We start from the raw sequence: 27416 nt of genomic DNA on the forward strand, positions 1-27416 counted from the left end.
AGGCTTGGTCCCACAGCCAGGTCTTCACCATCCGAATAGGGTATAGGGTCGCAACCTGTGCTGGATGGGGTCACACTCCCCTTGAAGGCACAGGTTGGCAGCTTGGGGTCCTCCTGGTCTCATCACTGAGCCTGGAATCCCAGGTGGCAGCGGTGGCCAGGGGAGCGTTCGCACAATTAAAACTTGTGCACCAGCTGCACCCGTACCTTGGGAAGTCAGGCTTGGCCACGGTGGTCCACGCTCTCGTTACATCTAGGATAGACTACTGCAACACACTCTATGTGGGGTTGCCTTTGAAGACTGCTCGGAAGCTTCAAATAGTCCAACGAGAGGCAGCCAGGTTAATAACTGGGGCGGCATACAGGGAGAATGCAACTCCCATGTTACGCCAGCTCCACTGGCTGCCAGTTTGCTACTGGGCACAATTCAAAGTGCTGGCTTTTGCCTATCAAGCCCTAAACGGCCTTGGCCCAATTTACCTGTCTGAATGCATCTCCCCCTATGAACCATCACAGAGATTAAGATCCTCCAGGGAGGCCCTGCTTTCCATTCCGCCATTGTCAAAGGCACGAGAGACAGGGCCTTCTCGGTGATTGCTCCCCGGCTATGGAACTCCCTTCCTGGTGAGATCAGGTCGGCCCCTTCCCTCCTATCCTTTAGAACAGTGGTTCTCAACCTTCCTAATGCCATAACCCCTTAATACAGTTCCTCATGTTGTGGTGACCCCCAACCATAACATTATTTTCATTGCTACTTCATAACTGTAGTTTTGCTACTGTTATGAATCGTAATGTAAATATCTGCTATGCAGGATGTATTTTCATTCACTAGACCAAATTTGGCCCAAATACCCGATATGCCCAAATGTGAATACTGGTGGAGTTGGGAGGATTGATTTTGTCATTTGAGAATTGTAGTTGCTGGGATTTATAGTTCACCTACAATCAAAGAGTATTCTGAAGTTCACCAACAATGGAGTTGAACCAAACTTCGCACACAGAACTCCCATGACCAAGAGGAAATTCTGGGAGGGTCTGGTGGACATTGACCTTGAATTTTTGGAGTCGTAGTTCACCTACATCCAGAGAGCACTGTGGAGTCAAACAATGATGAATCTGGACTAAACTTGGCACAAATACTCAATATCCCCAAATGTGAACACTGGTGGAGTTTGGGGAAAATAGACCTCAGCATTTGGGAGTTGTAGTTGCTGGGATTTATAGTTCACCCACAATGAAATAGCATTCTGAACCTCACGAACGATAGAATTGGAACAAACTTCCCACACAGAACCCCCTTGACCAACAGAAAATACTATGTTTTCTGATGGTCTAGGGCGACCCCTCTGACACCCCTTCGTGACCCCCACAGAGGTCCCGACTCCCAGGTTGAGAAGCACTGCTTTAGAAGAATGGTAAAAACTTGGCTGTGGGACCAAGCTTTCGGGACAGGGCAATAAAGCAGCAATAGGAAAGATGAGCAGGCCGATTAAATTTGATGCGAATGACTAGGACGGTTTTAAATGGTGTATTTTAATATTTTGATAAATGTTTTTTAATGTTTATGGATGTGTATGTGAATTTGTGTCCCGGCATTGAATGTTTGCCGTGTATATGCTGTGCTCCGCCTTGAGTCCCCTTTGGGGTAAGAAAGACGGAATAGGCATTCTCTCCTGACGTTTCGCCTGCATCTATGGCAAGCATCCTCAGAGGTAGGGAGGTCTGTTGGAACTAGAAAAAATGGTTTATATATCTGTGGAATGACCAGGGTGGGACAAAGGACTCTTGTCTGCTGGAGCTAGGTGTGAATGTTTCAACTGACCACCTTGATTAGCATATAATGGCCTGGCAGTGCCTAGAGCAATCTTTTGTTGACAGGTGATTAGATGTCCTTGTTTGTTTCCTCTCTGTTGTTTTGCTGTTGTAATTTTAGAGTTTTTGAATACTGGTAGCCAGATTTTGTTCATTTTCATGGTTTCCTCCTTTCTGTTGAAATTTTCCCACCCTTGTCATTCCACAGATATATAAACCCTTTTTCCTAGTTCCAACAGACCTCACAACCTCTGAGGATGCTTGCCATAGATGCAGGCGAAACATCAGGAGAGAATGCCTCTAGACCATGGCCATATAGCCCGAAAAAACCTACAACAACCCAATGTTGCATCATTTTTCTTTCACCACTTTCGGAAAATGAACCGAAGTTTCCAGTTCTCTTTTTTTTGGTCAGTTGTAAACCACCCTGTGTCTCAACGGCTACAGCATGTAATTGATGTTTTCAATCGGCTTTGTTAAAAACCCAGGAGGAAATTTGCTCCAAGGTTTGTGACGGACTGGATATCCATCATGTGCCGTTAAGCTCCAACATCTGGCAGACGGAGTTAAATGCAGGAAAGGCTGATGAGGGCCATCGGTCCTCCTTCAAGGATCCCTCCCTGTCTTTAGCAAATCCTCCTCATACTTCCTTTAGTCTGGAGAAAGACCCAGAAGCATTTACTTTTGTTTAGGCTTCCATCCCGACTCCTTGAGAGGAATCAATTGAAAGGAAAAGGGACACAGTTTGTGCGCATCTAGAGGTTGGAAGGGACCCCCAAAGGGCATCTAGTCCAACCTACTGCTGTGCTCTTTCCCAACGAGACGAGGCTCAGCCATCTGTTTACTTAGACTGCGTACGATTCATGCAGTTGGACCTCACTTTAACTGCCATGCTGCAGTGCTATGGAATCTTGGGATTTGTAGTTTGGTGAGGCACCAGCGCCCCTTGGCAGAGAAGGCTGAAGCCCTGACAAAACTATAACTTCCATGATTCCATAGCACTGAGCCACAGCAGTTAAAATGTGGTCAAACCATATTCATTCTACAATAGAGATGCCTCTGCACACTTACTTACTTACTTACTTACTTAGGCGATCCATCATTGTCAGAGTAGGATAATCCTCCAGGGTGGGTCCCTCGTTGGCCGAGTAGGATAGTCTTCCAGGATCAGTGTGCTGGTGGGTCCGTAGGTGACTGTGGAGCCCTATTCTTGACCTGCATGTTCTCCCGCAGTGAGGGCATCGGTTTCCAGGTGGAAGGCGGTCCCGGTCGGGGTTGGCTTGACACGCCTTCCTCTTGGCACATTTCTCTCTTTCGCCCTCCATTCGTGCCTCTTCAAATTCTGCAGCACTGCTGGTCACAGCTGACCTCCAGCTGGAGTGCTCACAGGCCAGGGCTTCCCAGTTCTCAGTGTCTATGCCAGAGTTTTAAAGGTTGGCTTTGAGCCCGTCTTTAAATCTCTTTTCCTGTCCTCCAACATTCTGTTTTCTGTTCTTGAGTTCGGAGTAGAGCAGCTGCTTTGGGAGATGGTGGTCAAGCATCCGGACAACGTGGCCGGTCCAGTGAAGTTGATGGTGAAGGACCATCACTTCAATGCTGGTGGTCTTTGCTTCTTCCAGCACGCTGACATTTATCCACTTGTCTACCCAAGAGATTTGCAGGATTTTTCAAAGGCAAAGTTGATGGAATCATTCTCGGAGTTGCATGTGACGTGTGTAGACAGTCTCGCAGACATATAGCAAGATTGGGAGGACAATAGCTTTATAAACAAGCACCTTGGTCTCCCTACGGATATCCCGATCCTCAAACACTCTCTGCTTCATTTGGAAAAATGCTGCACTCGCAGAGCTCAGGCGATGTTGTATTTCGGTGTCGATGTTGATTTTGATGGTGAGGTGGCTGCTAAGGGAGCGGAAATGGTCAACATTTTCTAATGTTACACCATGAAGCTATATCTCTGGCATTGGAGAGGGGTTGGCTGGTGACTGCTGGAACACTTTGGTTTTCTCAATGTTCAATGACAGGCCGAGCTTCTCATATGCTTCTGCAAATATGTTTAGAGTGGCTTGTAGGTCTTCTTCTGAAAGCGCACAAACGATGTTGTCATCAGCATACTGTAGTTCTATAACAGATTAAGCACAGTTATACTAGTTTGATACCCTATAGACTAGGCATGGGGAAACTTTGTCCCTCCAGGTGTTTTGGACTTCAACTCCCACAATTCCTAACAGCCGGTAGGCTGTTAGGAATTGTGGGAGTTGAAGTCCAAAACACCTGGAGGGACCAAGTTTGCCCATGCTTGTTCCAAAGCCAGAATGGATTCCCTATCCCATTAACATGAGACACATATCAGGCTGCAAAATGGAACCATAGTATGCTTTTTGGTCTTTGTTGGGGCATCCCAGCACCGCCTCACATCCATCTCCCTTCCCTCCAGAAGCAATGGTATCTTATGCCTCCTTAAAGAGTTCAGTGTGCCCAAGGCGGTCCAGGAGCAGCCCCCTCTCCCCGCTCCGTCTGCTCCATTACTGTATTGATCGGCAAGATATTGCAGAAGACAGAAGAGCAAGCGATTCTGATTGCCGGCACTTAGCCTGACAGCAATCCAATAGCCTTGAGGCCCTGATGTACAGCGGTCCAGAGCCAGTGGGCTGCCTTCGTTGCCGCCGTCTCTTTAAGACTTCTCAGCTGCAGAGGAAAAAAGAGAAGGACCAAAAGAGAAGACAGCAAAATGCACAGAACTTGTCTTTTTGTGTTTCCACTTCTTTTGGATTAAATGCTACTGCGAATGGATTTGCAGGCACAATGCAATGGATAAGGAACGGTCTTTTCCCAAAACATACGAAACCTGTAACTGCAAGGGATATGTTTATAGCACTTAGCACTTAGGCGATCCCTCGTTGGACAAGTAAGATGGTCTTTCATGATGGGTTTCCTTGTGGATTCGTAGGTGGCTGTGGAGCCCTATTATAGAATCATAGAATCATAGAATCAAAGAGTTGGAAGAGACCTCAAGGGCCATCCAGTCCAACCCCATTCTGCCAAGAAGCAGGAATATTGCATTCAAATCACCCCCGACAGATGGCCATCCAGCCTCTGTTTCAAAGCTTCCAAAGAAGGAGCCTCCACCACACTCCGGGGCAGAGAGTTCCACTGCTGAACGGCTCTCACAGTCAGGAAGTTCTTCCTCATGTTCAGATGGAATCTCCTCTCTTGTAGTTTGAAGCCATTGTTCCGCGTCCTAGTCTCCAAGGAAGCAGAAAGGAAGCTTGCTCCCTCCTCCTCCCTGTGGCTTCCTCTCACATATTTATACATGGCTATCATATCCCCTCTCAGCCTTCTCTTCTTCAGGCTAAACATGCCCAGCTCCTTAAGCCGTTCCTCATAGGGCTTGTTCTCCAGACATTTTATCATTTTAGTCGCTCTCCTCTGGACACATTCCAGCTTGTCAATATCTCTCTTCAATTGTGGGGCCCAGAATTGGACACAATATTCCAGATGTGGTCTAACCAAAGCGGAATAGAGGGGTAGCATTACTTCCTTAGATCTAGACATTCTTGACCTGCATCTTCTCCCACAGTGAAGGCATTGGTTTCCAGGTGGAAGGCGGTCCCGGTCGGGGTTGGCTTGACGCGCCTTCCTCCTGGCACATTTCTCTCTTTCACCCTCCACTCGTGCCTCCTCGAATTCTGCAGCACTGCTGGTCACAGCTGACCTCCAGCTGGAGCGCTCGAGGGCCAGGGCTTCCCAGTTCTCAGTGTCTATGCCAGAGATTTTAAGGTTGGCTTTGAGGCCATCTTTAAACCTCTTTTCCTGTCCACCAATGTTCCATTTTCCATTCTTAAGTTCAGAGTAGAGCAACTGCTTTGGGAGATGGCGGTCAGGCATCCGGACAACGTGGCCGGTCAAGCGGAGTTGATGGCAGAGGACCATCGCTTCAGTGCTGGTGGTCTTTGCTTCTTCCAGCACGCTGACGTTTGTCCACTTATCTTCCCAAGAGATTTGCAGGATTTTCCGGAGGCAGCGCTGATGGAATCGTTCCAGGAGTTGCATGTGACGTCTATAGATAGTCCACATTTCGCAGGCATATAGCAGGGTTGGGAGGACAGTAGCTTTACAGACAAGCCCCTTGGTATCCCTATGGATGTTGTGGTCCTCAAACACTCTCTGCTTCATTCGGGAAAATGCTGCACTTGCAGATCTCAGGCTCTTAAGCTCCTATATATAGCTGGACTGTGGTCACCTAATGATAACCTAAATGGTTATGGCCCAGTTTACCTGTCCAAACGTATCTCTCCCTATGAACCAGCTAGGAGCTTAAGATCGTCTGGGGAGACCCTGCTCTCGGTCGCACCTCCTTCATAGATGAGATTGGCGGGAATGAGAGACAGGGCCTCCTCAGCGGTGGCCCCTCGGCTATGGAATGCCCCCCCTAGGGATATATTACATCGACCTCCTCCCTCCTAACATTTCGAAAAAGAGTTAAAACCTGGCTTTTTGAGCAAGCATTTGCAAATGCAGTGTTACAGACTTATTTAGATCCATGGAACAATTGGACGATGCTACGGGAAAATGATTTTGGTAATGAGACGCTGAGGACTTGTGTTTTATTGTTTCTACTGTTTTTATATGGTCTAAATTATATGTTAATGTTTTAAATTATATCTTATGTTGTTGGGGACATTGACTGCCAACTATAAACCACCTTGAGTCGCCTATATACCACCTTGTGTATATATATATATATATATATACGCGCGCGCACACACACTAGCTGCCCCCTGCCACGCATTGCTGTGTCCCAGTCTGTTGATCTGAAAAATAAAGTAATAAGAAAGTGTTTGTTTCTAATATATGCAATTTCTTTATGCTTGTGGTGGGTAAACAGTATTTCATGCTATTTCCTTGTCGGTGTTTATGTGGAGAGTGTCTGGTTTGGCCACCCTGGAACATGCAAGATATCATTGTCCTTCTTTAGGGGTCCCTTTCAAATCTATGATATTATATCTGTGTGTGAATCATATCTATCTATCTCTATGGCTGGATGGCTCTTTGTCAGGAGGACTTTGATTACCTTTTCTTGCCCTGGTGAAGGGAGTTGGACTGGATGGCCTGAAGTATTTTCTGTTGGTCATGGGGGTTCTGTGTGGGAAGTTTGCCCCAATTCTGTCGTTTGTGGGCTTCAGAATGCTCTTTGATTCTGTGAATCCCAGTGACTACAACTCCCAAATGTCAAGGTCTATTTCCCCCAAACTCCATCTGTGTTCATATTTGGGCATATTGAGTGATTGTGCCAAGTTTGGTCCAGATCCATCATTGTTTGAGTGCACAGTACCCTCTGGATGGAGGTGAACTACAACTCCCAAACTCAAGGTCAATGCCCACCAAACCCTTCCAGTATTTTCTGTTGGTCATGGGAGTTCTGTGTGCCAAGTTTGGTTCAGTTCCATCATTGGTGAAGTTCAGAATGCTCTTTGATTGTAGGTGAACTATAAATCCCAGCAACTACAACTCCCAAACGACAAAATCATAATTTTTTGAGTGATGGTCACTCCTTGTGTAGTGAGACTTTTTGTTGCCAAATTTGGTGTGATTTCGTTCATTGGTTCTTTTGTTGTTAAGGTACTCATTATGCACAGAGCATTTATATATATATAGATATAGTAAATAAATAAATAACCGAACACCATTAAATTACCTAATTTGCACTGGAGATTTCTAGAGATATATGCTAGGTTAGTCAATGCAACATCGTGGAATCTGTGGTTTTAACTTTGAATATGCATTGAATAGGTTTGAAAGGTTTTTAACTGTTTATATTAAATTCTGTTTTAATGTATATTTCAAATGGTGTACTACTGCTTTTATGTTAAGCAGCATTTGAGTCCCCTTCGGGAGAGATAAAGCAGGGTATAATTATTATTATTATTGGATTGTTGTAGGTTGTTTCGGGGCTAAATGGCCATGGTCTAGAGACATTTTCTCCTGACGTTTCGCCTGCATCTATGGCAAGCATCCTCAGGGGTAGTGAGGTCTGTTGGAACTAGGAAAATGGGTTTATATATCTGTGGAATGACCAGGGTGAAACAAAGGACTCTTGTCTGTTGGAGCTAGGTGTGAATGTTTCAACTGACCACCTTGATTAGCATATAATGGCCATCAAAGCCAGAATTGAAAAGTCGACAACAGATCCCAAATGTAGACTCTGCAAGGAAGCAGCTGAAACAATAGATCCCATCCTCAGCTGCTGCAAGAAGATCGTGCAGACAGACTACAAGCAGAGGCACAACACCGTTGCTCAGATGATTCATTGGAACTTGTGCCACAAATCCCATCTGCCTGTGACAAAGAACTCAGTAGTCCACACTCTGGTTACATCCTGAATAGACTACTGCAACATGGTCTTCATGGGGCTCCCTTTGAAGACTCTCCGGAAGCTGCAAATAGTCCAACGGGTGGCAGCCAGATTGCACACCAGAGCGGCATATAGGGAACATACAACCCTCCTGTGACATCAGCTCTCTGGCTGCCAGGCTTTCTATTACCAAGCGCAATAGAAAGTTCTGGCTCTGGCATATAAAGCCCTAAACCAGTGGTTCTCAACCTGGCGTCCCCAGATGATTTTGGACTACAACTCCCAGAAATCCCAGCCAGTTTACCAGCTGTTAGGATTTCTGGGAGTTGTAGGCCAAAAACATCTGGGGACCCCAGGTTGAGAACCACTGCCCTAAACGGTTCTGGCCCTGTTTACCTGTCTGAACGTATCTCTCTCTATGAACCAGCTAGGTGGTTAAGATCTTCCAGGGAGACCCAGCTCTCAGTCCCACCTCCCTCGCAAGTGCAGTTGGTGGGGATAGGAGACAGGGCCTCCTCAGTGGTGGCCCCTCGGCTTTGGCATTCCCTCCCCAGTGAAATTAGATTAGCCACCTCCCTCCTGACCTTCAGGAAAGAGTTTAAAACTTCAATGTAGGACCAAGAGTTCAGTTTGTAATCACTATCAGTACAATAAGAGAACATAGAATTGTGCAATGACAATCTGGAACGGCCACAGACTACGATATTGGACTGCGTGATTTTAATATTCGATATGCTTTTCATGGAGCCCCCAGTGGCACACTGAGCTGCTGAACTTGTTGACCTAAAGGTCGTAGGTTCGAATCCGGGGAGTGGCGTGAGCTCCCACTGTCAGCCCCAGCTTCTGCCAACCTAGCAGTTCAAAAACATGGAAATGTGAGTAGATCAATAGGTAGCACTCCAGCGGGAAGGTAACGGGGCTCTATGTAGTTATATGGCCACATGACCTTGGAGGTGTCTATGGACAACGCCGGCTCTTTGGCTTAGATGAGCACCAACCACCAGAGATGGACACGGCTAGACTTTATGTCAGGGGAAAACCTTTACTTTTACTACTAAGCTTTTGATGATGGTTTTAATATATATGTTTATTATATTGATGTATGTTCTAATGGTATTGAATTGCAGCCTATATATGTGGAGCCGCCCTGATGGGGATTAATGTTAAGGAGGAGGTGGTTGTAGGAAAAACACATATCGACGTAATGATTCTGAGAAGCCCAAAAACTCTTTGACCGTCTGCCTTTTCTTTCTCTCCTTCCAGGAAGTGCTACTCAAGAGAGCGGCTGACCTGGTGGAAGCATTATATGGGATGCCACACAGTAACCAGGTAAGCTGCCATTCTCCTTTGACTTTAGTTGCTTTATTTATTTATGTAAAACCTTGATATTCCACTCTTCTCACCATTAAGGGGACTCAGCACAGCATATACACGGCAAACATTCAATGCCGGGACACAAATTCTTATACACATACATAAACATTAAAAAAAATTATCAAAATATTAAAATCCACCATTTAAAACCGTCCTAGTCATCCACGTCAAATCTCATTGGCCTGATCATCTTTCTTATTTATTGCCCTGTCCCGAAAGCTTGGTCCCACAGCCAAGTTTTGACCATCCTTCTAAAGGACAGGAGAGAGAGGGCCGACCTGATCTCACCAGGAAGGGAGTTCCATAGCCGGGGAGCAATCACCGAGAAGGCCCTGTCTCTCGTCCCCACCAATCGTGCCTGTGACAATGGCAGGACAGAAAGCACCACAACTGAAGAGAGATATTGACAAGCTGGAATGTGTCCAGAGGAGGGTGACTCAAATGATCAAGGGTCTGGAGAACAAGCCCTATGAGGAGCGGCTTAAAGAGTTAGGCATGTTTAGCCTGAAGAAGAGAAGGCTGAGAGGAGACATTATTATAACTTTTTTATTTGTACCCCGCTAGCATCTCCCGAAGGACTCGATGCGGCTTACATAGGCCAAGGCCTCAAAACACAACACAACAATACTACACCACAATACAACAATACAATAACGTGATGAGGGCCATGTATAAATATGTGAGGGGAAGTCTTAGGGAGGAGAGAGCAAACTTGTTTTCTGCTGCCCTGGAGACTAGGACGCAATGGAACAATGGCTTCAAACTACAAGAGAGGAGATTCCATCTAAACATGAGGAAGAACTTCCTGACTGTGAGAGCCATTCAGCAGTGGAACTCTCTGCCCCGGAGTGTGGTGGAGGCTCCTTCTTTGGAAGCTTTTAAACAGAGGCTGGATGGCCATCTGTCAGGGGTGCTTTGAATGCAATATTCCTGCTTCTTGGCAGAATGGGGTTGGACTGGATGGCCCATGAGGTCTGTTCTGGTACGACTGTACCAGGAGCTCCTACTTTATTTGCTTTGTATTAAATGTTTGCTTGCAGTCCAAGGTTCCTCGGAATTCTGCAGATAGATGGCTTCTTTTGGTTGCAGTCATAGGGCAAGTCACCTGTCCATCATCGTTAAGTTTCGGTCCCGCCCCTTGCTCAGGGCAATTGGGAAGGGAAGGGAGCCATTTTTTAGTTAGTCTCAGCAAGGAAAGCTAATGTACAGGATGTGTGCAAGCTTCCCCTGTACAAAAGCTACAACCCTTAAGACTTTCTGGGGGAGAACAGTCTTAAGAGCAAACCAGAGAACTCCAGGGAAGCCTCCCTAAAGCTTTGAGTACTTTCCGGGGGAGAACAGTCTTAAGAGCATCCAAAGATCTCTGAAGATTTTCAGGGAAACAGCTCTAAAGCCTTGAGGAATTTCGGAGGGCAAACAGTTTGGAAGACCAAAGAACTGCAGCTGGAGAATCTACTGGCCTTACTAGTAGGTCCACTCGGTGTTTCAAGACGCAGTTCGACCCGGTAGCAGAGCCCACATCAGTAATGATTAGATTACAGATCGCCTGGGAGAAGTTGAAAAGGGGATTTTCCTTTAAAGTAAAGAATTAGTTATTGAAGACAGTTTCCTGTCATTCTTGGGCAACATTAGGAAGCCACCAGTTGCATAAAAGCCTGGAAGCATGTGTTTAACTTTATTGAAGACAAGAAAAGTTTCTGTTTGATTGTTCATTAATAAAAGACTTTGTTATACTTCACAAGCCATCTAAAGACTATTTGTGGTGGAAGATCCCTGAGGGCTTCTCTTGGGGGGGGGGGCTGGCTTCCCACTGGGCAAACGTTGCACATCCTGTTCTAAAGACAATTATTTACACGCCCAGCATGCGACAGAACACAAATGATCAAGGGTCTGGAGAACAAGCCCTATGAGGAGCGGCTTAAGGAGCTGGGCATGTTTAGCCTGAAGAAGAGAAGGCTGAGAGGAGATATGATAGCCATGCATAATTATGTGAGGAGAAGTCACAGGGAGGAGGAGGGAGCAAGCTTGTTTTCTGCTTCCCTGGAGACTAGGACGCGGAACAATGGCTTCAAACTACAGGAAAGGAGATTTCATCTGAACATAAGGAAGAACTTCCTGATTGCGAGAGCCGTTCAGCAGTGGAACTCTCTGCCCCAGAGTGTGGTGGAGGCTCCTTCTTTGGAAGCTTTTAAACAGAGGCTGGATGACCTTTGGGTATCATCCCTTGTTTGGATATCTGTGAGCACGTCAATGACTTAAATCAAGAAACAGTTTTCTAAGATCTACAGAGACACTCGCTGGAACACCTCAGCAAGCGAGAGTCCAAAAATGGCAGGCTCAAACCCAGAACCTCAACCAATGGCTGATACCAAATGAGAGACTCTCCCCTGGGCACACAGAAGACTGGGCAACTTGGAAGGCACTGAACAGACTGCGCTCTGGCACCACGAGATGCAGAGCCAACCTCAAGAAATGGGGCCACAAAGTGGAATCCACAACATGAGAGTGTGGAGAAGAGCACACTACAGACCACCTGCTGCAATGCAACCCTGAGCCCTGCCACATCCACAATGGAGGACCTCCTTGCGGCAACACAAGAGGCACTCCAAGTGGCCAGATACTGGTCAAAGGACATTTAATCCACTACCAAGCTTGCAAATTTTGTGTTTTGTCTGTCTGTTTGTTTTGTTCTGTTAGAAATGTAATACAATTGTCTGGTTGCCCCTGATACGATAAATAAATAGGTGTGCTTTGAATGCAATTTTCCTGCTTCTTGGCAGAATGGGGTTGGACTGGATGGCCCATGAGGTCTCTTCCAACTCTAGGATTCTATCCTTCTCTTTCACGATCAGAAAATAAGTGATGAGGGGGGGAAAGGCTTGGTGTTTATACACACTGGGAAGTGCTTATTAATGCCTTGTTAATGATGCATTGCAAACCCATACTATATGTCCACCCAAAAGCCCGAACTTTGAGCTGAGCATGTTGAATCAAAGCCTATTTGGAAGATAAAATTGTGCTGCTTGGATGCCTTCTTCAAAGCTCTAGCTAAACCCAAGTGCAATACTCCTTATGCACGGCCACCCCAGGAGCTACAGCAGTCCATTACTGCCTGCGACAGGTGCGCATACGGACACTGGTCGTTTGCATCACACTTGTACGCAGCCTCAGGGCTCCCTGCTTCATCTGGCGCATTTTATGTCCTCGTGAGTGCCGTGCCAGTAATGATTTCCATGCTTTGGGCCCGGTTCCTTCCCTTCCCCGAGTTTCCCCGCAACCTTGCGCCGCTGATCCGCCTCCAAGGCCCACATCTGGTCGTCGTTAGGAATTCCAGCGCCGTTAAGTCAGTCACGGGCTCCCAAGCAGCCCCCTCTTTTCCATCAGCCCGGACGGACGACGGTGTTCTCACAGCTCAGTAGCGGTTAGCACCACCTGGGCGGATGTGGCTGCGGTTCCTGCAGAGGCGGAGGGTCAAGGCACGGCGGGGGAGGCACTTGGCACTCCTCGGGCCTTTGTCTCCCTTTCCCCAGGCTTAGCTCTGCCCCACGCTTCCTTCCCAGAGCAGGGATTGCCCTGTTTGGGGCCACCATTGCACAGGATGATGCGCCCCATATTTTTTGCAAGAGCCATGTTGAATGGAAACAAAAGCTTGTCTAGTCCAAATCTGGATGCATTCTTCTCTATTGAATGAATGCAGTTTAACACCCTTTGGACTGCCATCACTCAATGCTAAGGAATCAAGAATGAATGCAGTTTGACACCCCTTAGACTGCTGTGGCTCAGTGTTGAATTTGGGGAGCTGTAGTTTCACAAGGTTTTTAGCCTTCTTTACCCCAAGAATTCTGGTGTGTAGTCAAACTACAAATCCTACAATTCCATAGCACTGGGCTATGGCAGTTAAGTGGTATTCAATGAGGATTGGCGGGTAAGACATAAAATTATTATTATTATTATTATTATTATTATTATTATTATTATTACAAACACAACAAGATGAGTCCACAGCAGACACTCTGCTGGCTGATAAATTGGATCACACGTCAGACACTTCCCAAGTGTCTAGGACTGTGTGATGTATTGATGAATAATGCATGCAGATCTCAGTAAGGTGGTCTTCTGCAGCTGGCAGGTGGTAATTTTGTCAGCGCTGATTGTGTTTAAGTGCAGGCCAAGGTCTTTAGGCACTGCACCCAGTGTGCCAGTCACCACTGGGACCCCCTTGACTGGCTTGTGCCAGAGTCTTTGCAGTTCGATCTTTAAATCCTCATATCGTGTCAGCTTTTCCAGTTGTTTCTCTTCTATCCTGCTGTCACCTGGGATTGCGACATCGACAATCCATACTTTGTTTTTTAACAAAGTCAGGAGAATTATGCTCCCAAACTCTGTCTGTCTGAATCCAGAAGTCCCAGAGTAGCTTGACGTGTTCATTCTCTGTAACTTTTTCCAGCTTGTGATCCCACCAGTTAGTTGTTGCAGGCAGATCATAGAATCATAGAATCATAGAATCAAAGAGTTGGAAGAGGCCTCATGGGCCATCCAGTCCAACCCCCTGCCAAGAAGCAGGAATATTGCATTCAAATCACCCCACAAGATGGTCTTTGTGGCACAAGTTCCAATGAATCATCTGAGCAAGGGTGTTGTGCCTCTGCTTGGAGTCTGTCTGCACGATCTTCTTGCAGCAGCTCATGATGTGATCTATTGTTTCATCTGCTTCCTTGCAGAATCTACATTTGGGATCTGTTGTCAACTTTTCAATTCTGGCTTTTATTATTATTATTATTATTATTATTATTATTATTATTATTTTACTGACACAAAAGCACAGAATGTTACAGCAAATGAGATTTATATGCTGGATTTTGTATCAAAAAATCACAAGTTAAACACTTCCCAAGCGTCTAGGACTGTGTGATGTATTATTATTATTATTATTATTATTATTATTATTATTATTATTTGACTTCAACTCCCACAATTCCTAACAGCCAAAACAACCTGGAGGGTACAAGTTTCACATGCTTGGTGTAGGTGCACCCTAAGACAAACCATAATAATAATAATAATAACAACAGCAGCAACAACAACAACAACAACAAGCCATTCAAACCAATGCCATCAAATCCAGAATTGAAAAGTCAATGACACATCCCAAATGTAGACTCTGTAAGGAAGTAGATGAAACAATAGATCCCATCCTCAGCTGCTGCAAGAAGATCACAGACAGACTCCAAGCAGAGGCACAACACCCTTGCTCAGATGATTCATTGGAACTTGTGCCACAAACACCATCTGCCTGCGACAACTAACTGGTGGGATCACAAGCTGGAAAAAGTTACAGAGAATGAACACGTCAAGCTACTCTGGCACTTCTGGATTCAGACAGACAGAGTTTGGGAGCATAATACTCCTGACTTTGTTAAAAAACAAAGTATGGATTGTCGATGTCGCAATCCCAGGTTACAGCAGGATTGAAGAGAAACAACTGGAAAAGATGACACGATATGAGGATTTAAAGATCAAACTGCAAAGACTCTGGCACAAGCCAGTCAAGGGGGTCCCAGTGGTGATTGGCACACTGGGTGCAGTACCTCAAGAACTTGGCCTGCACTTAAACACAATTGGCGCTAACAAGATTACCATCTGCCAGCTGCAGAAGGCCACCTTACTGGGATCTGCATGCATTATTTGCAGATACATCACACAGTCCTAGACACTTGGGAAGTGTACGAAGTGTGATCCAATACAACAGCCAGCAGAGTGTCTACTGTAGACTCATCTTGTTGTGTGTCAAATAATAATAATAATAATAATAATAATAATAACAACAACAACAACCACCACCACCACCACCACCACCACATTGAATCAAAGCAAAAGCCTGTCTAGTCCAACACTGACTTTCCGTAGTAGTCAATGTGCTCTCCCAAAGGTTGTCCACCAGAATAGAAGCAGACTGACCATCTCATATTTCCCAATTACTGATAGAACCATAGAAATTGATTGCCCATGCCTGATATACATGCCTGTTTAATATGTGACCATTCTCTTTTGCCTCCCCAGGACATAATCCTGAAGCGGGCAGCAGACATCGCCGAGGCTTTGTACAGCGTCCCACGCAACTCCAACCAGTTGTCCTCCTTGGCTGGGAACCATGGCCATTCGGGGATGATGGGCGTCAACTCCTTTGGGAGCCAACTGGCCATCAACCTCAGTGAATCTGCTCAGGGCTCAGAGCAAGGTAGGGAAACAGGCGCCGCCTCCGTGCTTCCATGCTACTCATCCATAAGAACTGTCACAACTGCAGAATAAGTGCAAGACTATGATTTCCCTCAATCTCTGTGCAGGCTAGAATTGCATTGAGGGTTTTTTTGCTGCTGCATCACACTGTTGGCTCATGTTCAGCTTGTTGCTTCATCTATGAAGGTTTTTTGGATCCAGATACTGGATCCAGATACTATCTCTCCCCATTTGGTGTCATTGCAAATGTGATCCCCATGTACTCTATTCCATCATCTATTAGGAACATGGGAGGCAGGGCCTTCTCAGTAGTGGCTCCCAAATTGTATTTATTTATTTATTTACAGCTTTTATATTCCGCCCTTCTCACCCCACAGGGGACTCAAGGCGGATCACATATATGGCAAACATTCAATGCCAATTTTGACATACGAACATATACAGACATACACAGAGGCTGTTTAACTTTTTCTGGCCGCCAGGGGAGCTGTCGCTTTCATCATCCATCTGTGATGCTGATGATGCGCTTCCTCATTCCCTGCATGCTTCCCCGCTGGAATGCTCTGGTGGAGGTCTTCTTTATGGCCTCATAAATTAGTTAATTTAGCCTCCCCACACTTTAAGGTGGTACCTAATTTTCCTACTTGACAGATGCAACTGTCTTTTGGGTTGCAAAGGTCAACAACAGGCTACACACAATTGGTTGGAAACCCACTCCAACCCGGGCTGGCTTCGAACTCATGACCTTTTGGTCAGAGTGATCTGAATGCAGCTGACACTCAGCCAGCTGCACCACAATCCCGGTGCTAGAGCTTCCTTCCCATAGATAAAAGAACCCTTTTCTTTTGCCAAAGGAAAGGAAAGACTTTTCCATTTCAGCAGATATTTGAGAACTGACTGCTCAAGAAGCTATCTTATGCTTTGAAGTTTATTTGCACTCCAACCCCCGTATCCACGGGAGCAGTATTTTTGCTTTCATTTATATACGTCAGACTAAATGCATCCTCCCTGGGCATTTTCCAGCACAACTGTATGGTGTTCATAGGCCAGAAGCCCATCATTTCAGTAGGCTGTTAGGAACTGTGGGAGTTGAGGTCCAAAACACCTGGAGGGAGGGCCGAAGTTGGGCCATGCCTGATCTAGATCCTCCAGAATGAATATATGCATTGAATATTCTAAGGCAGACTGCTGCAAAATATGGATGTTCTATCCCTTATTCATTGCCCGGCATCAATGTGTGGATTTCTTTGTGAACCCCCCCCCCCCCCCCCCGCCGCCTCACTTTCCCACTCCTTGTTTGCAGGATACACCCGGAACACGAGCAGCGTCTCTCCGCGTGGCTATGTGCCCAGCTCCACTCCGCAGCAGAGCAGCTACAACAGCATCACATCCAGCATGAACGGATACGCGGGGGCTGCCATGACCGGCCTCGGGGTCCCCGGCTCCCCCAGTTTCCTCAACGGCTCCACTGCCAACTCCCCCTACGCCAGTGAGTGCCTGCCTTGCATCCATGTGTCGCGGTATGCTCAAATGCCCATCTATTACAGGCATGGCCAAACTTTAGCTCTCTGGGAAATTTGTACTTCAACTCCCACAATTCCTAACAGCTTACTGGTTTTTAGGGATTGTGGGAGTTGAAGTCCAAAACATCTGGAGGGCTAAAGTTTGCCCATGCCTGCTCTATTACCAAATAGACCAAATTTCCAGGATTCTTTAATCCAATCAAAACACTGGAGGCAAAGAGATTGTTCAACGGGTTTATTTGGTCAACTCACCCTGCCAGGTGAACAAGTAAAGTGCCACACACACAACTGAGACATGGCTTAGTTTTATAGTCAACAACTTGAGCGTGCGCACAGGCTATTTTCTCCCATTCATGCTCCATCTCTATCTCTTCCTTTTGTTCCCTTCTGATACCAGCTCTTATCAATATTCCCTCACCTGCTTTCGCTCCCTTCCTGTCTCCTTCCTTCCTTCTTTCTTTCACTTCCTTCTTGTCTCTTTCTTTCGTTCTTTTTTCTTTCTTTCTTTCGCTCCCTTCTTGTCTGCTTCTTTCTTTCTTTCGCTCCCTTCCTGTCTCCTTCCTTCCTTCTTTCTTTCACTTCCTTCTTGTCTTCTTCCTTCTTTCTTTCTTTCTTTCTTTCTTTCTTTCGCTCCCTTCTTGTTTCTTTCTTTCTTTCGCTCCCTTCCTGTCTCCTTCTTTCCTTCTTTCTTTCGCTCCTTCTTGTCTGCTTCCTTTCTTCTTTCTTTCGCTCCCTTCTTATTTCTTTCTTTCTTTCGCTCCCTTCCTGTCTCCTTCCTTCCTTCCTTTTTTCTTTCCCTCCCTTCTTGTTTGCCTCCTTTCTCCTCTCCTTTTACCTATCCCCCCCTTCACTTCTTCCTTTCTTATCTCTTCTCCTCCCATCCTTCCTTCTTTTTCTCTCTTTTCTCCTCCCAAAACCACTCGTATTTCCTCAAATCTAGTCCGCCATAGAATTTAACGCACACCTCAATTCTCAAAAAAACTATTTGCTGGCGAATGTAATGCATGGCAGCAAAAAGTGTGCTCTTTGTAATTCGGTCAAAAAAGGTGTGCCTTCCAGTGGCTTCCTGCTTAGAATTCATTCTTTCCAAACAAAAGTGTTACACTTCCAAAGCTTTCATCAATGGGAAAGAAAAACTTGGGTTGCATCTATGCTGGAGAATGGATCTATTTTAGTTGACTTCGCTCAATGCTATGGAGTTATGTGGACTGTAGTTTGACCAGGCCAAAGGATGCTGATGCCTCTCCAAACTACAAATCCCAGCATTGCATATCCTTGAGCCCTGGACATTAAATGAGAGATGAGGTCCCTCAAAGAGGAGCTCCTGAACTGCTTCCATTTTGGCTTTGATTCAGTGCTGAGACCATATTAGGCAAATATAGTGCACAACCTAATTTGAGGAAGGTAATTTAGCCCCCCCCAAAAAGGTGAGTGTTAGATTCGAGCCAATACAGTAAACTCCTTGTGGCGCAGTGGGTTAAACCCTTGTGCTGGCAGGACTGAAGACCAACCAGTCATAGGTTCAAATCTGGGGAGAGTGTGGATGAGCTCCTTCTGTCAGCTCCAGCTCCTCATATAGGGACATGAGAGAAGCCTCTCACAAGGATGGTAAAAGATCAAAACATCCAGGCATCTCCTGGGCAACATCCTTGCAGACAGCCAATTCTCTCACACCAGAAGCGACTTGCAGTTTCTCAAGTCGCTCCTGACACGAAAGGAAAGTAAAGCTTTGCCCTTCTTCCCTTTGCCAGTCATGCCTTCCAGCCCTCCCCTGGGGGCCTCCTCCATGTCCAGCTCCTCTGCCCCGGCGGCCGGCGTCTTCTCCTTCTCCCCGGTCAACATGATCTCCGCCGTCAAGCAGAAGAGCGCCTTTGCTCCGGTGGTCCGGCCGCAGGCCTCCCCGCCCCCCACCTGCACCAGCGCCAATGGGAACAGCCTCCAGGGTGAGTAGCCCCGCCTCCTCCACCCAACATAACCAATGGGAGACCGGGGATGGTGCTTCCCATTCATGCAAATGAGAGGGTGGAGTTAAGTGGGCGAACAACACTGCACGATAGAGTAGTACAGTGGCCATTGGGTTGTTGTAGGTTTTTTCGGGCTCTATGGCCCATGTTCTAAAGGCATTTTCTCCTGACATTTCGCCTGCATCTATGGCAAGCATCCTCAGAGGTAGTGAGGTCTGTTGGAACTAGGAAAAAGGATTTATGTATCTGTGGAATGACCAGGGTGGGACAAAGGACTCTTGTCTGCTGGAGCTAGGTGTGAATGTTTCAACTGGCCACCTTGATTAGCATATAATGGCCTGGCAGTGCCTAGAGCAAACTTTTGTTGAGAGGTGATTAGATGTCCTTGTTTGTTTCCTCTCTGTTGTTGTGCTGTTCTAATTTTAGAGTTTTTTTTAATGCTGGTAGCCAGGTTTTGTTCATTTTCATGGTTTCCTCCTTTCTGTTGAAATTGTCCACATGCTTGTGGATTTCAATGGCTTCTCTGTGTAACCTGAGATGGTGGTTGTGAGAGTGGTCTAGTATTTCTGTGTTCTCAAATAATATGCTGTGTCCAGGCTGGTTCATCAGGTGCTCTGCTATGGCTGACTTCTCTGGTTGAAACAAACAAGGACATCTAATCACCTTTCAACAAAAGTTTGCTCCAGGCACTGCCAGGCCATCAAATGCTAATCAAGGTGGTCAGTTGAAACATTCACACCTAGCTCCAGCAGACAAGAGTCCTTTGTCCCACCCTGGTCATTCCACAGATATACAGTGCCTGGACCAAACTTTTGTTGAGATGTGGTTAGATGTCCTTGTTTGTAGATGTCCAGCGGAGAGGAAACAAACAAGGACATCTAATCACCTCTCAACAAAAGTTTGCTCCAGGCACTGTCAGGCCATTATATGCTAATCAAGGTGGTCAGTTGAAACATTCACACCTAGCTCCAGTAGACAAGAGTCCTTTGCCCCACCCTGGTCATTCCACAGATATATAAACCCTTTTTCCTAGTTCCAACAGACCTCACTACCTCTGAGGACGCTTGCCATAGATGCAGGCAAAACGTCAGGAGAGAATGCCTCTAGATCATGGCCATATAGCCCAAATAAAACCTACAACAACCCATTATTGATGTTGTTATTGTTATACGAACCTCCCACTTAAAATCTGAAATGGATTCACCTTTCTTCTGACCTGGGAGCTGACACTTGCCCTTGGATTGTTGGGCAGTTGGTTCCAGTCTAGTGGTTTCTTGTTTGCAACCTTTGTTTTCTCTTAACTGCTTTATGTATATATATATTTTCTGTCCCTTTTCTTCTGGCTTGCTCTTGCTTTCTTTCCCCTCTGTCTTTCCTTTCTCCTTCCCTCCTTTTTTGCTCGGTCCTTCCAACCAGACCAAACCTTTGAAGATTCAACAGACAAGTTTCACACTCCGTCTCGGTCGCTCCAAGGCCTGGCTTATTCCTAACCACAGTATGTTTCTGTTTTTCTCTCGTTTTCCTGTCTCTTGCTCCTGCTTTGCTTTGCCTGGCTTCTCAATTTCCTCTCTTTTCGCCTCTCCTTAACCAAAACTTGCCAGTACATCCCATTGGATGCATTTATGGGAGTTGTAGTTCAGCCAAAGGGACTTTCCCAAGCTCTGCAGCTTCTGTCCCCAATTTGGCATGTTCAGAATCCATAGGAATAGGAATATTGTGTCCAATTCTGGGCACCACAATTAAAGAGAGATATTGACCAGCTGGAATGTGTCCAGAGGAGGGCGACTAAAATGATCAAGGGTCTGGAGAAGAAGCCCTATGAGGAGCGGCTTAAGGAGCTGGGCATGTTTAGCCTGCAGAAGAGAAGGCTGAGAGGAGATATGATAGCCATGTATAATAAATATGTGAGAGGAAGTCACAGGGAGGAGGGAGCAAGCTTGTTTTCTGCTTCCTTGGAGACTAGGACGCAGAACAATGGCTTCAAACTACAAGAGAGGAGATTCCATCTGAACATGAGGAAGAACTTCCTGACTGTGAGAGCCGTTCAGCAGTGGAACTCTCTGCCTCAGAGTGTGGTGGAGGCTCCTTCTTTGGAAGCTTTTAAGCAGAGGCTGGATGGCCATCTGTTGGGGGTGCTTTAAATGCAATATTCCTGCTTCTTGGCAGAATGGGGTTGGACTGGATGGCCCAGGAGGTCTCTTCCAACTCTAGTATTCTATTATTCTAATCACATCTGCAAAATTCAGCCCTGCAAATGTGGATTGCTGATTGCATTTAGTGCCACAGCAAAATCGCACAAGTATAGCCGTTGTTGCATGCAGATGTGAATTCTTTCTGTCCTTCTGTCCTCCCTTCTTTCTTTCCTTCCATCCCTTTTTCTCTCTGTCCTTCCTTTCTCCCTTCCTTCTGTCCTTCCTTCCTTACTTACTTACTTACTTAGTTCTGTCTTTCCTTCATTCCTTCTGTCATTCCTCCCTTCTCTCTTCCTTCCTTCCCTCTTTCATTCTCTTTCCTTTATTCCTTCTGTCCTTCATTCCTTCCTTCTGTTCTTCTTTCCTTCCATTCTTCCTTCCTCTTTCCTTCCTTCCTCTTTTCCTTCTGTCCTTCTTTCCTTCCATTCTTTCTTCCTTCCCTTCCTTCCTTCCTTCCTTCCTTCCTCCTTCCCTTCCTTCCTCCCTCCCTCCCTCCCTCCCTCCCTCCCTTCATTCCTTATGTTCTTCCTTCCTTCTTTCCTTCCTTCCTTCCTTCCTTCCTTCCTTCCTTCCTTCCTTCCTCCCTCCCTCCCTCCCTCCCTCCCTTCCTTCCTCTTTCTTTCCATTCTTCCTTCCTTCTGTCCTTCCCTCCTCTTTTCCTTCTGTCCTTCTTTCCTTCCATTCTTCCTTCCCTTCCTTCCTTCCTTCCTTCCTTCCTTCCTTCCTTCCTTCCTTCCTCCTTCCCTTCCTTCCTCCCTCCCTCCCTCCCTCCCTTCATTCCTTATGTTCTTCCTTCCTTCCTTCCTTCCTTCCTTCCTTCCTTCCTTCCTTCCTCTTTCTTTCCATTCTTCCTTCCTTCTGTCCTTCCTTCCTCTTTTCCTTGTCCTTCTTTCCTTCCATTCTTCCTTCCTTCCTCCCTTCCTTCCTCCTTCCCTTCCTTCCTCCCTCCCTCCCTCCATTCCTTCTGTCCTTCTTTCCTTCCATTCTTTCTTCCTTCCCTTCCTTCCTTCCTTCCTTCCTTCCTTCCTTCCTTCCTTCCTTCCTCCTTCCCTTCCTTCCTTCCTCCCTCCCTCCCTTCATTCCTTATGTTCTTCCTTCCTTTTTCTTTCCTTCCTTCCTTCCTTCCTTCCTTCCTTCCTTCCTTCCTTCCTCTTCTTTCCATTCTTCCTTCCTTCTGTCCTTCCTTCCTCTTTTCCCTGTCCTTCTTTCCTTCCATTCTTCCTTCCTCCCTTCCTTCCTCCTTCCCTTCCTTCCTCCCTCCCTCCCTTCATTTCTTATGTTCTTCCTTCCTTCTTTCTTTCCTCCCTTCCTTCTTTCCATCCATCCTTCCTTCTGTCCTTCCTTCTTTCCATCCATCCTTCCTTATGTCCTTGCTTCCTTTCTTCTTTCCATCCTTCCTTCCTTCTGCCCCTCCTTTTTTCTTTCTGTCCTTCCTTTTCCCTTCCTTCTGTCCTTCCTTCCTTCCATCCCTCCTTCCTTTCTCTGTCCTTTTTCAGAAACCTACCATGGACTTAAGTTTGTGGGCTGATCATGGTCCACAAATCACCTTGTTTGATGTATTACAAACCTTGTGTGACTCCACAAGGGTATTTACACTATGCAAGGATAATGTCAGCCAATATCAGCCCTCCCTGAGTTTGAGTGACCTGAAGATAGCTTCCATTCTCCAGATTTAAGTGAATGTCATCCAGTTGGAACTCACCAAGAGTCTTCCTGCCATGGAGTCCTGCATTCTTGGATGGCCCCTATCTCTTTGGCAGGGCCTCCTTGGTTCCCAGGAATTGCAGAAAACACCACAACGCAGGAAGGGGTCGGAATCAGGCACATGAGGATTCCTCAGAAGGGTGGAGGACAGAGACACATAGGATCCAAGAGTTGGGAGAGTCCCCAAGGGCCTTCTAGTCCAATTCCATTCTGCCAGGCAGGAAGACTCAATCCAGGTCCTCTTGACAGATGGCCATCCAGCCTCTGCTTAAAAACCTCCAAAAGAAGGAGACTCTGCCATATTCTGAGACAATGTGTTCCCATGTCAAAGACCTCTTGTCATCAAGAGGTTCTTCATAATTTTTAGGTGGAATGTCTTGTTTTCTTGTAGTTCAGATTCATTGCTCCATTATGTCCCAATCTCTGGAGCAGCCTTGCCCCTTCCTCCTCAATGGGACATCCTTTCAAATATCAGAATATGGCTCAACCTCCTCTTCTCCAGGCAAAACATCCCCTGTTCCTAAAGCCATTCATCATAGGCTTCCAGACCTTGGACCATTTTGGTAGCCCTCCATTGGACACCTTCCCTCTTGTCCATCTTTAATTGCTTTGCCCAGATCTGGACATAAGGTTGTTATTCCAGAGGAGAACACAGGACCAAACTTTGGCCCTCCAAATGTTTTGGACTCCAATTGCTTTTAATGCAATTTTCCTGCTTCTTGGCAGGGGGTTGGACTGGATGGCCCATGAGGTCTTTTCCAACTCTAGGATTCTATGATTCCAACTCTGGTTGGCTGTTGGGAGTTGAAGTCCAAAAGTCCTGGAGGGCCAAAGTTCACCCATGCCTGCACTAGACTCCTACTGATGCAGCCTAGTATTGCATTAGCCTTCTTTAAGTGCGATGAAATATCTTGGCCACTATTTTTCTGCACGAAAACACTTTTTGCCAAGAAAAAGCAGTGTTTGTCATGCAAATGAAAATTTCGCAAAACTATCCCAAAATGCAACAACAACAAAAATGGAACTCTCACTGTGTGGGACAACTAGATTTTCAGTGGGCACATTCACTGTTTCCAGTCAATATTCAGTGGCACAAATATTTGCACTGGGTTGCTGTGAATTTTTCAGGCTGTATGCCCATGTTCCAGTAGCATTCTCTCCTGACATTTCACCTGCATCTATGGCTGGTATCCTCAGAGGTCTGTTCAGAGGTCTGTTGGAAATGAGGCAAGTGGAGTGTGTATATATCTGTGGAATGTCCAGGTATTTGCACTGTGCTCCTATTGGTGCAGCCTATTGGCTATTTTAGCTGCAAAGGTTTGATCTCAGCCACTACTTTCAGCACTAACACATTGTTTGCCAAGAAAAAAAAGGAGTATTCTTCATGCAAGTGAATTTTTTGCAAAGCTATCCTTATCATGCAATAAAACCAGAAAATAATCTTGTGGTGGCCAAATGGTTTTTCAGCGGGTACCCTCACTGTATCAAGACTCCCTTTGTTTTCAATGGCATAAATATTGACAGGTGCTTTGGAGAGATGGTGGTGGGGTATAAATAAAGTATTATTATTATTATTATTATTATTATTATTATTATTATTATTTGATATCGCCTCCCTGCCTGGCAGAAAGGGGTTGGACTGGATGGCCTTTGTGATCCCCTCCAACTCTATGATTCTATGCTTTGTGAGTGTTGGTTACATCCCCAGTGGATTGTGACTTGATATTGCAATGAAACGACCCTTCGTCAAAACATATGACCTGTCTTTCCTTTGTTTCCCAGCCCTGTCGGGTCTCATTGTGCCGCCCATGTGAGCAGGGACCGGGTGAAGAGCCTCCTGGAAGGATGGACTGACTGACTGACTGGCGCCCAACACGGACCTTTGGGCTTGGAAGGGCATGGGCACTGCTTGCGGGGCAACCCGGGACCTTTCCAACCTGGCTGCGCCCGTTCCAAGAGAGCTCCCCTTGTGGCGGGAGGCTGCGGTGCAGCAGGACAAGCAACAATAACCCGGAGCTGAGAGAGTCCGACCCAGGAACTGGAGGGTGCCTTTTTCAAGAAGGAAGGGGTCCCATGAGGAAGCGTCTGTGGAGGAAGGGGGGATTCATCACTGCCGCCTTTCTTCAAGCCACACGTCTCTCCCCGTCCCGTAACCCTGGCCTCCTGCCCCATTTCTCATGGCTTTGGTTAAAAGAGTCGCAAGGAAAGTATCCCCCCACCCCCCCACCGCCCATCCCATCAGGCTTCCCGCTCAGGTAGATTTGCTCCCAACTAATAATGGAACATTCCACTTCAAATATATCTCATCTCGATCTCACTAAAGAGATACAGAGAGACTCCCTTTGGAAACAGCCCTGGACGTCAAACCCTCTTCTCGGGTCCTTTGCATTATTATTTTAATTTTTCTAAAAAATATAATAATATTATTTTTATTACTTCCATAGCCATAGGAGTCCACGCCGATAAATATGGATTGGCAGAAAGTTAGAAGTCACTTCTCTTCCAGGAGGTTCTGGTTGACATTATGCACACATTTTAATGCTCGTCAAAAGTAGAGATCTCTTTCCAGGGAAAGGAAGAGGGTCCGCTTTCAGCAATTGGTCCTGGGGGTCTTCTGGTAGGTGTCCAGATATATATTATTATTCTTTTCATGGCCCTAAAGCTTCATGAAAGGGAACATGGATCTCTAGGAAGGTAGATGTCCGTCCAGATATACAATTTTCATGGCCTTAAAGGTTAATGCGAGGAAACATGGATCTCTAGCAAAGTCGATATCTTCTAATCACCTCTATTCCTGGAGATTTCCCCCTTTCTTACAGACTGCCTTACAGATAAATACAATACCTGGGTTGTTGTAGGTTTTTTCGGGCTAAATGGCCATGGTCTAGAGGCATTCTCTCCTGACGTTTCGCCTGCATCTATGGCAAGCATCTTCAGAGGTAGGGAGGTCTGTTGGAACTAGGAAAGTGGATTTATATATCTGTGGAATTTATTTATTTATCGTGTCATCAGCAACCATACCATTGTATTACATTTCTAACAGAACAAAACAAACAAACAGATAAAAAAAACACAGATTTTGCAAGCTTGGTAGTTGATGAATGTCCTTTGACCAGTATCTGGCCACTTGGAGTGCCTCTGGTGTTGCTGCAAGGAGGTCCTCCCTGGTGCATGTGGCAGGGCTCAGGTTGCATTGCAGCAGGTGGTCTGTGGTTTGCTCTTCTCCACACTCACATGTCGTGGATTCAACTTTGTGGCCCCATTTCTTAAGGTTGGCTCTGCATCTCGTGGTGCCAGAGCGCAGTCTGTTCAGCGCCTTCCAAGTCGCCCAGTCCTCTGTGTGCCCAGGGGGGAATCTCTCATTTGGTATCACTCATGGATTGAGGTGCTGGGTTTGAGCCTGCCACTTTTGGACTCTCGCTTGCTGAGGTGTTCCAGCGAGTGTCTCTGTAGATCTTAGAAAACTATTTCTTGATTTAAGTCGTTGACGTGCTGGCTGATACCCAAACAAGGGATGGGCTGGAGATGTCACTGCCTTGGTCCTTTCACTATTGGCTGCTACTTCCCGGCGGATGTCAGGTGGTGCAATACCGGCTAAGCAGTGTAATTTCTCCAGTGGTGTAGGGCGCAGACACCCCGTGATAATGCGCCATGTCTCATTAAGAGCCACATCCACTGTTTGAGTGTGGTGAGATGTGTTCCACACTGGGCATACGTATTCAGCAGCAGAGTAGCATAGCGCAAGGGCGGATGTCTTCACTGTGTCTGGTTGTGATCCCCAGGTTGTGCCAGTCAGCTTTCGTATGATATTGTTTCTAGCACCCACTTTTTGCTTGATGTTCAGGCAGTGCTTCTTGTAGGTCAGAGCACGGTCCAGAGTGACTCCCAGGTACTTGGGTGCGCGGCAATGCTCCAGTGGGATTCCTTCCCAGGTGATCCTCAGAGCTCGGGATGCTTGTCTGTTCTTAAGGTGAAAGGCACATGTCTGCATTTTAGATGGATTAGGGATCAGTTGGTTTTCCCTGTAATAGGCAGTAGGAGCATCTAGAGCTTCGGAGAGCTTCTGTTCAACCATCTCCAAGCTCCCTGCTTGAGCAGTAATGGCACGATCATCAGCATAGATGAAACTCTCTGTCCCTTCTGGCACCAGGCACTGCCAGGCCATCAAATGCTAATCAGAGGTGGTCAGTTGAAACATTCACACCTAGCTCCAGCAGACAAGAGTTCTTTGTCCCACCCTGGTCATTCTACAGATA

At 46.3% G+C, this 27416-nt stretch overlaps 1 protein-coding gene across 2 annotated transcripts in view; it reads left to right on the forward strand.

The window, feature by feature from the left end:
- EBF4 (EBF family member 4) overlaps positions 1 to 26599 on the forward strand; it is a 150835-nt gene extending 124236 nt beyond the window's left edge. The window contains exons 13-18 of one of the 2 annotated variants that reach the window (XM_060779466.2): positions 9430 to 9495; positions 15601 to 15778; positions 17081 to 17266; positions 19052 to 19243; positions 20681 to 20759; positions 24943 to 26599. In XM_060779466.2, coding sequence (XP_060635449.2) covers positions 9430 to 9495; positions 15601 to 15778; positions 17081 to 17266; positions 19052 to 19243; positions 20681 to 20754 — 696 coding nt within the window. In that variant the 3' untranslated portion in view covers positions 20755 to 20759; positions 24943 to 26599. The remainder of the gene's footprint in view (positions 1 to 9429; positions 9496 to 15600; positions 15779 to 17080; positions 17267 to 19051; positions 19244 to 20680; positions 20760 to 24942) is intronic. The other variant, XM_067468492.1, reaches the window with a different exon arrangement.
- Positions 26600 to 27416: the final 817 nt, after the last annotated feature.

This window comes from Anolis sagrei, chromosome 5, assembly GCF_037176765.1.
Source record: "Anolis sagrei isolate rAnoSag1 chromosome 5, rAnoSag1.mat, whole genome shotgun sequence".
Taxonomy (NCBI): domain Eukaryota; kingdom Metazoa; phylum Chordata; class Lepidosauria; order Squamata; family Dactyloidae; genus Anolis; species Anolis sagrei.